The following is a 13,180-nucleotide window of genomic DNA, read 5'->3' on the forward strand; positions in this document are numbered from 1 at the left end:
TGCAACATAAAGTTTAGGTGTATATAGGGTATCTGCACATTTCTAAAGTGTAAATCTAATGACTTTTTAATACCTCCAAAATGACAAATTAAACATTGGCCAAATTGTCAAATATTAGAGGCAGAAATTGTGAAACTAGCCAATCTACATGCTCAAAAGGCCTCGCGTTGCGAGGCGTTGTGAGCATGTAGATCTGCTATTTTCACAATAGAACCGTGTTATACAAAATGTGATGCCTCAACACTTAGTGCTCATCAGGGTGTGGGGGTCCCCAGTTAAAATGTCATTATTTTGGGGGTCACGGCCTGAAAAGGTTGAGGACCACTCTGTCTCACAGGCCAGGTGGTCTGGGGCCGCCAGGAGGCCAGAGCTCCTCTGATGATGTAAATGCAGTTTCTCTGCCCGAATCTTCCTAATACATTGTCAACACTTCACCCTGACTGGATATTAATATTTTCCATAATAGCTATATGACTGTATTTTATATAGGTGTTCAAAGGAATGACTGGAATTAATACCATTTTGTTTAGTTCTCCTGACACTGACATTTATTATTCTTGCTTGCATTGCTTTTATGTTGCCATAATGTCGCAGATGTTAACACATTAGGCATATTTAAGCCTCCTAGAATGAAATTTAAGACCAAAGTTGCAATGAAAATAAGCATAAAAATACTATACTTAATCACACATCAGAGATAATGGGCATTTAGGTTTTAACCACACTGATTAGGCTATTCCTTTTCTCAAGACATTCAAGAGAATACAGATTGTCATGTCACCCTAAACCCTACAAACCATCCTTGTACATTAAAAACAAATCTGTTGTATTTGGGCATTTTGTTTCAGTTTATCACTTGGCAAAACTCAGTCACCGTAGATAGATTGTGACATCACGTCAACACATATTTTAAAAACAAATGTATAGAGTTTAATACCTTTCAAGGCCCTTTTGATTAAATATTTGAAAATCAATGTTTCATGAATGGTCATGTCTCACTCTCAACCAGAATGAAATGGTAGCTCTGGTGAGCCATTTCTGATAGGATGTAGCCAACTAAATTAGATTAACAGCAAAGGACAAAGCATTTTTTTTAAACAAGTTCACATTCTACAACCTATATTCATAACTATTTGTATGTGAACAACATGTTGGCAAAAACATACAGTACATCACAACATGTGTGACTGCCTGACCCAGCGAACGCTTACCTCTAGAAATCCTGTTAGCAACACCACAGCATCAGCAGCAGCCAGTAAACAGCCCTAAAGGGCTTGATCATATACTTTGCTGCACGTGGTGTCGCACACAGACGAATAGCCGCTTTACAAGCTCACGACTCGTCCCGCCGCAGCACATTGTGAGCTTGTAGATCGGCTACTTCTCGGTGCGCGACACCCGCCTGCGACTAAGCATAAACGCGGCTTAGCCCAGTACACACAACAGGCCAGGGAGAGGTCAGAGGTCAGCTCGGGTGTCACTCTGCTAGCGTGGGGTTTGTTTATCAGCCTTCCAAAACAAATAGAAATGTCCCTCACCGCTGCTCCACACAACAAGCACAACGGAATTAATCTGCTCCTGCTCTGGAAACCCACTTGTTTGTTTGATTCTTTTAAATGCCGGCTGATAACCTTTTCAATTAACGTGATGTTTACTTTGGCACTAAATGAGAGATGACTTCCTAGCCGTGAAAGAATACATAAATAACTAATGTTTATATGTCACCATGTGGATGCTAGTGTCTAATATAAAACATATTTGTGCAATATGAATAAAGCATTATACAAAGCATTCAAAACTAAAATATAAAATATAAGACCTCACCTGAAAGTTCTTTTCAAATAAGTTTTATTAACCAAAATTTTAAATAGCTTTTCAGTCACAAAAATATTAACGTGTGACAAATTCTAGTCAGCACATGTGAAATCTCACAATTGGGATGCAGAGGTGAGTTCTGCAGCATAATTCCTCATATCAGATATTGCTCCTATTTCCAGTGTTGAGCAGTAAAATAATACAGTAATATTACCCCAGTATCGAGAATTATAAGGGAATACATTCTATTACTGTTACTGATCCAAGTAATGCTGTATTACCTTTGTGTGTGTGTGGATGGTAACTAATTACGGTACTTTTGATACCAAGTAATACGTGATGTAATATTATTACTTTTTGAAGGAGCAATACGTAAAGAATAAGTTATCAAACTCCATGAGTAACTTGCCTGACACAGGCCATCTGAGAGAGACACAGTTGCTCCTCACCTCAGTCACCTGAAGCACTAACACCCCCGTTTTAACCCAACGTTTTTACTGCCACCTGGTGGACTTGTCCTGCGTTACACCCTGGGGGTTGCCATCGTACAGCTCTCTCAGGTGGAGGATCAACTCCTCAGTGTTCTGTCCTGTAAGCGCCGACACGGGAATGATCCTCTGGGTGACGTGACTCCTGAGCGTCTCCAGTTGGCCCTGGGACTCGGGCAGGTCCATCTTGTTGGCCACGATGGCCTGAGGCCGGTCGGACAGGCCGGGCTCGTACTGCTCCAGTTCAAATCGCAGGTGCTGCAGCTGGGTCCAGGGTTCCGGAGTGGACAGGTCCAGAACGAAGAGCAGGAAGCGACATCGCTCGATGTGCTTCAGGAAGGAGATGCCCAGCCCCCGGTTCAGATGGGCCCCGCGGATTATCCCTGGGATGTCCGCCACTGGGAAAGAGAAAGTTGTGTTCTTTTAACCCATTTAGGCCTAGAATTAGAAGGATTCAAAAGACACTTATAGAATCGGGTCAAAATTCTAATGTTCACGACTTTTCAAAAATAGCAGATCTACGAGCTCGCAGCACGGCACTCTGTGCCGCGCTGTGAGCTTGTAGATCTGCTATTTTTCAATAGTTAAAGCATAAAATAATGATACACAAAATGTGTACCCGTTCTAAATGGGTTAATTCTCTTCCATTTGAGAAGTGAATGGCAACATAATATGCAGAAATATAACTTGTGCAATGCATGGCTTGTAGTTATTCTCTATAGCAGTGCAATACTTTTTTTTGTGTGTGCCCAATGGGCACACCAATGGGCTATTTTCTTTTATTTCCTTTTTATTGTATTGTTTGTGAGGGAATAAATAAGAACAGTTATTTAAGATGTACATTTATAAATTATATAACTTTGCCATGCCCAAAATAGAGAAGCCAGATTGAAAGTGGTTAAAATACATAACTTTTTTTAGAATAAAAAAATTGGCTTCTTTTGCACAAAGTACTGATATAGTACAATACAAATAATTCATAACTTTGTGTACCGTTCACAAACAAGGCACACCTGGACTTGTCTAGCGACACACTTTTAGAGAACCACTGCGCTTTAGAACACTACTGTGCAGAATAAATGAATGACGTGCGTGCTACTTGTTCATGATCCCTGTAATTGAGTACAGCAGGGGTCTTCAACGTTTTCAGGCCGGGGACCCCCAAACCGATGGGGAGATGGAGCAGGGACCCCCTACCACCTCGTAGGGTGGGGGGGTCGGGGCTACGACATATCTTTTATTTTAAACATGTACAAGTTACAGCGAGCAGTGTGGGCCGTACCACTACCATTTCTAAACATACTACTTATTAACTGAGAACCAATGTCAATAATATCAACAATCTGTCAATTGCATAGTTATCATGTATTCAAGCTATTCAAAATGGATAGAATCATGATTTATTTTTTAACATAAATGTAAAAAAAAAAAGAAGAAAAAAACATTTTTTGAAATCTTTTTTTTTTTTTTTTTAAGCAATAATTTTGCGGACCCCCTGCAGTACCTCCCCCCTGTTGAAGACCCCTGGAGTACAGGGATCCATGTACCACATGGGGGTTGCAGTGAAGGGGTGGGGTTAGGTGTTATGGTAAAGATTAGGGTCAGGTGTTACCTGCCACTTGTTCGTGATCCCTGTACTTGACGATGCCCACATGGGGATTCAGGGTAGTGAAGGGGTACGCAGCTACTGCAGGTCTGGCGTTGGAGATGGCCCTCAGAAGGGATGATTTCCCTGCATTTGGAAACCCAACCTAAAAGGGGAGTAAAAAAAAAGAAGAAAATAAAAGCTTAAAAAATATGCCTTGTACAGTAGCAACAAGCCTGAGAAATTATTAACCACATAATACCTATACAGCAGGGGTCTTCAACAAGGGGGCCTCCAAACCTTTTTTTTTATTAACCACTTGAACCCTAGCGTCCATATTCAAATAACTTTAGCCAAAAATAGCAGATCTACAAGCTCTGCGAGGCGTTGTGAGCTTGTGAGGTTTGGTGTAGGGGGCAAAAAGAGCACACCAAAGTGTCAAGTTTATTAAGTATTTTATGGTTTAAGTGGTTAAATATCTGAAAACACAAATTGACATGAATTCAAAACATACTGATGATTGTGCTGTCTCTCAACTAAGGGGTCCTTGGCCTGAAAACGTTGAAGACCCCTGCTATACAGTACATCATTGACTTCAAGGACCCCTGTGTGTCCCTGGACCGTGTGTTGTGATCTAGCGCAGCGGTTCTCAAAGTGGATTCCAGGGACTTTGTGGGTTCCTTTATATGGGTCTAAATTGACCCATACAAGTCTGTAACTCTAACAGCATACAAATGGAACCAAATGGACCCGTTAGGGTCCATTTGGTTCCATTTGTACACTGTCAGAGTTAAGGGGAGACCTTGAAATGTTAAAGTTTGAGAATCACTGATCTAGTGTAATGTCCACTCACCAGACCAGCGTGGGCCATGGTGCGTAGCTCCAGCTGGAGGGCTCTCTCCTGGCCCAGAGCTCCCGGCGTGGCCGTCATGGGAGCGCGGTTCTCGTTGGACAGGAAGAAGCGGTTCCCCTTCCCTCCAGCCCCCCCGAACACGGCCACGAACTCCTGGCCGTGATCCGAGAGGTCTGCCACGATCTTCCCCTGCTCCTTCACCACCGTGCCGACAGGCACCTACCAGAGAGAGCAAACACGTCAAAACAATACACTATTATTGAATCAACACAACTATGATGTAAGTGCAGAGTTCCATCTATTTAGGTGCCAAAGTGTTTTTTAACAGTTGTAAAACCAACAGTGAAAATATCTAAAAGCGGAGCTTTTACATCGGCTATTGTTGCTAATACTATTCGTCGTACAATGCCGTATATCGTCGTTGTCGGGTGGAAACCTTGTATGTCCAAAATCGTTTGTTTTGTATTTATCATTTTTAAAATTATTTAAACTAGTGAAAACAGCCGATCTACAAGCACACAACGCCTCGCACCGCGAGGTGTTGTGTGCTTGTAGATCAGCTGTTTTCACTACTTTTGTGCGATGGCCTTGCATGATGAAGCAGGGCTTTGCAAAAAGATTTACACATTTGAAACTTGGAGATACGAGGTTTCTGCCTGACAGTGACGATATAGACTATAGGTTCTCAAATTCCATTGTTTTCTTTTTTACAAATGGAACCCTGCATACAACAGCTAATACTACTAACCCTAACCCAAGTGTTTAAGCAGTGAACAGGTATGAAATGAACTCACATAGAGGTAGCTGGGCTGGCCGTTGCGTCCGTAACAGTTTTTGCTGCCTCCTGAATGGCCATTTTCTCCTCTGTACTGTGGAGCAACCTGTGCCAGGGACTTGACGACCCGGTCGACTGGAAGCACGCCAATAACATGAATATTTATGGTCACATCATGATAACACACAGTGGACAATAAACTGTGAGAAACGGACGGACAGTGACTAGTGACTACAGCATGTCTAAATATGAAACCATTTAACATTTGACTGAACCTATACACTACAGTATATTGTTTTCCCAAGGGAAGAAGAGTGCTTATTTTTGTTACATGAACATCCTTAAATCACTTGACACAGTGTTGATTTCGTAGACTAAAACTATGACGAAAACATTTTGTCGACTATGTTTTTTTTCGCTGACGAAAACTAAATAAAAACTATGCTATGGTGACTAAAACTAAGACTAAATATATTGACAATTTCGTCAACAAAATAAAAACTAGACTAAAACGTTTGGGAGGGACAAGTGGAGAAGAGATTTTATGTTTGGTTGCTCTCAGGTGTTCACAGCGCTCACAGCGCGTCGCAACGCACAGCGAGATCGTCTATTTTCAGCACGCAACCAAGTGTAAAATCAGTCATTACGATGCCATCAAGGCCTGCCAAAATACATCTTATGATATTTAGTCGACTAAATATTAGACTAAAACTAAAACTTTTCAGGTGACTAAATTAAACTAAAATACATTGTATTCAAAAGACTATGACTAAAACTAAATCAAAATGTACTGTCAAAAACAACACTGACTTGACAACAAGGCTATAAAGCGGCCTTGAGGCGAGCGAGCGACTACGGCGAGCAGACCAGGGCCATGTGTGTCGACAAGCACGCCATCCTATTTGGCAAGGTGTGCTACCTGCCTCACCACACAAAGTTAGAGAAAGTGTCCCGATCACATAAGAATGCTACCCAACAAATACAAGCAAAACACAAACTCAAAAGTGCTTGTGATTTAGTCTCAAATGCCCAACTACTTAACAGCATGTGGGTTGGACAAGCCCATATTTAAACAGTCACCCGGGTCTAATACATCTAGTATTGTGTGGATGAAGCATAAACAAGCTGAAAGCTGCAAAGTGAACTGAAAAACAGGACTTGTGTCACACTGACAGAAAGGTTTTATTTTTTTTTATTCTTATAATTTTTATCCCACAATTTTGTAACCCATTTTTTCACCCAGTGCTAATTGCCTATGTAATCCTGGGCTCTGCTCTCCCTCTGCCGCGCCTGGGGAGACAACGGACTGACCTCATGCTTCCTTCTATGCATGAGGAGTCCAAGTTGCTTCTTTTCACCTGACAGTGGAGATTTCCCTGGTTTGGACGTAGCGCGTGGAAGGAACACGTTATTCCAACCAGTTCCATTCCCCTCCATCAGGCGCCCCGGCTGGCCAGGGGGAGGCATTATTGAGACCAGGATTACGTGCATGTTTTTGTGAGGGTATCAACCCTAGGAGACACGGGGAGAACATGCAAACTCCACACAGAAAGGCCCTATCGCCGACCCCACCTAGGGTGTGGGCGCTGATGGCGCGGAGGAGGAACACGCCGCCAGCGCCCACAGCGTCCCCCGGCGGGAATCGAACCCAGGACCTTCTAGCTGTGAGGCGAAGCGCTAACCACTGCGCCACCGTGCCCCCGACAGAAAGGTTTTAAACCAGGTTGTACCTTTGATGATGATGTTTCCTCCATCGCCACCGTTCCCTCCGTCGGGACCCCCCCACTCCTTACGAGGCTCGCTGTGGAAGGTGCAGGCCCCCTTCCCGCCGGACCCCGCACACAGCTTCACATTACGGTAGTCCACAAAGTAACGGCTCTATGGAACACAACAAACAATAATCAGCCAGGTAGTCGGAGAAGTAGGGCTTTTATGCACCACATTATCTAGAACAAAGTTTGTCTCCTGCTGCTGCCTTAATTGCCAAAAGATCATCTGACAATGAAGTATTGAACTTGGGTTCACGGATGTATAATAATTATGTACGATACTGTTATACTGTTTGCACAACACAACACATTGCCTGTCTGTTAGTTATGGGCTGGGTTAAGGATTCCATCCATCTTTCCCTTCCTATCCTAGATAAACTTTATTTTGCCGAGCTACTCCTCTCACAGTTTTGGTGGCACGCAATCTGACCATTATGTCAATCAAGATACTTCAATGGTTTCCTATGGAAATAAGCTTAGTCTTTTCTAGGATTTCCTATTAGTAGACCTTGTACCAGTGAACTGTACCATCATGAAACTGTACCTTTTCCTATGCAAACTTCTAATAAAGTCTTCAATCAATCAAACTGACACAATATGTCCATATATGGGCATTCCCAGATATGGGTCCATAAATGGGAATTCATTTGCAAGTGTGATTTGGGTCAGGGAAACCAAATTTGGAATATATATATATATATATATATATATATATATATATATATATATATTTGTCTGTCATTTAGTCTATGATTTGAGTACAAAATGACCCCAATGAAAACTAACCTCGCCTACCAGGCTTTCAATGAAAACAAGCCATAGTGTTTTCTTGGGTTCAAATCCTACAGTATTGTATTACTTTAACTTTATTAACTGTACTGTCCTGTGCTGTGCTTTTCCTATGCGAACTTCTAATAAAGTATTCAATCAAACACACCTACCACCTACTCAATTTCCACTTTCATCATAGTAATAACACAGCCATAAAAATGTGTCATTCTCTCATAAATGCACATAGGCTAGCTTACCAGCTTCTTTTCGGACAGTTCTTTCCTCTTTGGGGTTGCTGCTCTGGCTTTGGCACAGGCTGTACAGGTTGTGCTGACATTCCTGGTGCCAACAGCTGCAACTGACGGCCACCTCACAGCTGCACAACATCTGGACGTCAACACGACCAATGTAATCCTCTGGTGCATCAGTCCAAGCATGTGTCCTAATGGCTTTACCCTCCACAATGTCACCAACATGCTGCTATTTCAATGACATGAGGTATAAAATGTCATGTGTACGTCATACAATTGTAAATATGACGTATAAAACCAGTATGCTAATATTAGCTGATATTAGGGTTACCAACCGTCCCGTAAAATACGGGATCGTCCCTTTTTTGGAAACTAAAAGACGTGTCCCGTAGTGAACTGAAACGGGACGCTCTTTGTCCCGTATTTTAAGGTTGGGGGATAAATATGAATGACGGGATGATTTAATTGAGAAATGACAGCGATTCTGCCTGTCAGAGAGCTTCCACTTCCACTCTGCTCTCCTCTGAGACGATAAGTGCTGCATCCCATTGCTGTGAGAGGCGCTGCGCTGTTTGTAAGCAGCTGATTGGCTTATTAACATACGGCTCTGAGTGTTGCTAAGACACAGTCTCCGCCCCCTACACACTCCCTTCCCAAGCATGGGCTGTAGGTTCACTCCACAAGTTGCCTGCGAGAGACGAAACGAGTGCGTGCGAGCGACCATACGACAGTGCTCGGCTCAGAACATTGTTTAATGTCTTAAAAAAACGTGTGACAGAAGATTGTGTACAAACATATTAGACATGAATCCATGATAGGTGATAGGCTAAACAAAAAGGTGAAAAAGCAGGCAAGCAACAGAAAATAAGCCATGGATATTGGTATTCCTGGGAGCACTACAGTAATCTTGTCTGCCAACTAAAGCGACCCCAGACAGGCTGGTATGTGAAATAACATAAGCATGCGTTGATTTTGTTTTTAAAACCTAATGGTTATTGCTGTATGCCAATATGATTAAACTAGTGTTGGGTACCAGAGAGTGGGCACATAAGGACCAGGTAGACCTAGGCGATATGTTTTGGAAAATTGAGAGACACCCGAATTAATATTGTGAAAGGAAACATATGATTTAATATAGGAAAATGCCCGTTTTAGCCAACTTTATAACCGAAAATATGCGATTTTTCGGCCCAAAGACACCCGAATTAATATTGTGAAAGGAAAAATATGATTTAATATAGGAAAATGCCCGTTTTAGCCAACTTTATAAACGAAAATATGCGATTTTTCGGCGCCGCTTCGGCGGCGCATGTTTCCTTATAAAGTGTCCCGTATTTGAAACTCTGGGAGTTGGCAACCCTAGCTGATGTTGACTTTGTGTCACCTCGACCAATGCCTTCACAGAAACAATGTTGGTAGCAATGCTAGCCAGGATGCATTGGTCATACCTGTTTAAAAGTCACCGCATGAAAACAAGAAACGTGATCAATGTCCGACTCCAAGACGTTGTAGTCTGTCCAAAAAGTGTGCTCGTCGTTAATGACAATTAGAAAATGTAAAGTGTGTCGTTTAATATGAACTCCTGTCCTGATATATCCATATTCTGCTACTGAAGCTAATAGTAGCACACATGATTCAAACATGACTACGGAAGCCGAGAGTACACAACGCTCTGTATACGCTCACACCCGCGTCACATCCATAGAGGTCGTGACGCGCTGTGAGCTTGTAGGTCCAAGTAGTAACTGCTGCAACCTGCGGGAAGGCGTCTGCGAGACCTGGGTCTGCAAACAGGTCTGCAGTGCAGACCTGTTTGCAGACCCAGCACTGCAGACCCAGGTCAACCTCTCTACTGCTCCCAGTGGCAGCCTTAGCTCCAGGCGGAGCCGCTCGATTGTCCACGACATTGCAAGCGGCGCGAAGGCCAGCGGACCTTGGTCCTGCTCTTCGCCCCCGAGCGCCGCAGGCGCGAGTGGCCGCGAAGAGCGGGCCAGGGCCGCGCGCCGCGCGAGTTACGAAGCCGTGGTGAATGCAATCGTTCTATTTATGCCCAGGCCGTAAGGCCTGGGCAAGCCCACGATAAACGCCCTGTCCAAGTGACTACAATGTCTGCACAGTCACCGAAGCACTAGGGGGCAGTCAAGTAGTATGGGGTCTGCAAACCCGTGTCTTCAGACCCACGTCTGCAGACATGCTGCATGCAGACTTCCCGCAGGCTGCAGCGGTTAGCTTCTCTGTAGGTCTGCTAGAGAGTTACGTCACTTACGTCGACTCCCATAGTAAGCGTGGAAAGCCCAGAGCCCTCCCATAGTAAGCGTGGAAAGCCCAGAGCCCTAGAATGGAGAGTTGCGTCACTCCCGTTCACTTCATGGGGCCAGGTCTTCTATACTCCAGTATCTGACCTATACTCCTGTTCGCAATTTGGTGTGAGGGGAGTTTCTCACCTGAACTGAGTCAGTGGGTCCCTAGACATGAAAAATCACAGAGGTGCTCGTCCGCCATAGTGGCACGAATGGCGCAATGGCCAAATCAAATATGGCCGCCATCGGCTATAATGAAAATCCAACTTTTGTGCATATGCACAAGCAATACCTCCATTCTGACTAATTTGGGTGCGGGGAATTCATTTCTGATATTGTTTTGACCATTTTGAGTGATTTGGACCTTGAAAGGTCATGATCAAGGTCATTTTGTAATTCCGAAGACCATGGCCACAACTTGGCCATTGTTAGGAGTAAAAACAGGTGCTGTAGGTCTAAATCAACTAATTCTGACATGTATAATTCATTTCTGGTATTGTTTTGACCATTAAGGATCATCTTGTTTTTGAAATATCAATATCAATGCCATTTTTCAAAAACGTTTTTGTCTTTACTAGCACTTTTATTTTATTTTTTCATAATAGTTTGTTTTGTTTATAACAAAATACATACTAGTGATAAATATAAGTAAACACCCACATTTAACTTTAAAGGGGGACTTTAAATGGGTGTTTAAATGAGCAAATAAGACTATTAAATACGAATAAAAGTGACAAATAAGATCACATAACAAAATCACACACAAAATTAAATAACAATTTCCCTCAAAGTGCACCATATTGTGATTCTGTGTATGCAAGTTAGTGTGATGTGCTTTTACAGGATGGATTTGCCATTGTTCCATCACAAAATATGATGCACAGAACTCCATCAGCAAGGCAGCCATAACGTTAGAGTGTCACGATTCAGACATGTCAGGAGTGTACTAAAGCCAAAGTGTTCCATCCATCCATCAGAGCTTGACATTGACTTTTTGAGGCACTTGTCCTTTGGACAAGTACATTTCTCATTCACTTGTCCACTTGTCCGGGCACAAAAGTCACTTGTCCGGATAAACTGAGTCAGACATTGAAATAGAATGAATAACAAAAGGACTGCTAATGACCCTCCTTGCTCCCTCCACTCCATAGTATAGTATATGGGCAGTCCATAGTCTGCATACAGCACAAAGAACAAGCCTAATGTCATGACCTGATCCATGTTCTATTGGTTCTAGTCTTTCCTCAGGTTCCTTGGCTGTTGCAAGCACTAGAAAGGTGCCTTGTTGGTCTCAGCTGTTGTACTTCTCTGCTACCAATGCTGTGTCTTGTTCTGTCAAAGTCTTTGCCTCTCAGTCTCCATAGATATATTGTACTTGGTCAGAAGCCATAACTGCATGTTTAATCCCCACCTGGCCCATGCAGTCATCTCCAGTCTCCAAGGCATATGTGCCTTGATCACTGTTTAGCTAGTGGTGCTCCAAGATCAATGCAGTGGAAGCATATCCAATTTTCACCAGTGCCATTCTGAAGCCAGTGCTTGTAAATATGGGGTGTAGTATAGCAGTTACGCGAAGGAGACTACAACTCTCTGGGGTCCGCCATAATTCCAACATCCCATTATTTCGACCATTAGGTTAGTGAAGGTTAGGGTTGGTTATAATGGAGTCAGTACATGCACCATGTGTCAGCCTCCTCAATCCTATTCAAGATGTCTCTACTCCAGCTTACTCTACCTTTGTCATCTTCATCAGAGACAATGGTAAATGGACTGCATTTACAGTATATATTGCTTTTCTCCAAAGCACTTTACAATTCACCTATTAACACACCATGAAACCATGCAAGGTTCCAACTTGCTCATCGGGAGCAGTAAGGGATTCAGTGTCTTGCTCAAGGACACTTCGACACATAACCAGGAAGAGCTGGGAATCGAACCTGGAACCTTCAGATTTCAAGGCAGGCGCTCTATACTGAGCCACTGTCGTCCGACAATGATGGTAACATTGCCACAGGCTTGATTGGACACCATATTCCGAACACACAGCTGGAGAACTGTTTGTTCTCCTCAGACACCCAGAATTTGGAAAGTTGCTGAGGGATGGATGTGTCTACTAGTAAGACGCCTCAGGGCGACATGCGTGCCAATTCTTGGCCATCTGGCCAGTGATGTGTATCGGAACAGTTACACATAATGGAGACCCCTGCATGATCAGGGGTCAACAATGTTATGTAAAAACATGCCAGATATGTCCTTAATATTGATGACATTGGGACAGGGATCTCCATATATGGGCATGAAACATATGTTAAAAGCCAAGCAGGGCCTTGGCGAGTTAGGGCCTGGGTTTGATGTCTGGGGATCCCCATATATGAGCATGAGGGGGTACCCTAACAGGGCATCAAAAAGGTAGCACATCCAAAACTTTAAATCAGTGGAGAATAAAGTACTCACGTTTACACTTTTTTATTGGCACAAACCAACAAGAAAGCTTAAGCGTTTCGGCTATGAACCTTCATCAGAGCATTCTGGGTGTGTCTGTCAGCTCTGTTGTCTCTGATGATGAGGGGCTC

At 43.2% G+C, this 13,180-nt stretch overlaps 1 protein-coding gene across 1 annotated transcript; it reads right to left on the reverse strand.

The window, feature by feature from the left end:
* Nucleotides 1–2,229: 2,229 nt before the first annotated feature.
* Nucleotides 2,230–8,493, reverse strand: mtg2 (mitochondrial ribosome-associated GTPase 2; the record flags this gene model as incomplete). Its single annotated transcript, XM_080732897.1, has 6 exons — nt 2,230–2,701; nt 3,916–4,054; nt 4,742–4,960; nt 5,536–5,651; nt 7,247–7,394; nt 8,314–8,493. 6 exons carry the CDS (start codon nt 8,491–8,493, stop codon nt 2,310–2,312), a joined length of 1,194 nt encoding a protein of 397 aa, XP_080589023.1. The 3' UTR covers nt 2,230–2,309.
* Between the last annotated feature and the right edge of the window lie 4,687 nt (nt 8,494–13,180).

The sequence above is a fragment of the Nannobrachium achirus genome, assembly GCF_963921795.1.
Source record: "Nannobrachium achirus genome assembly, chromosome: 9".
Taxonomy (NCBI): Eukaryota; Metazoa; Chordata; class Actinopteri; order Myctophiformes; family Myctophidae; genus Nannobrachium; species Nannobrachium achirus.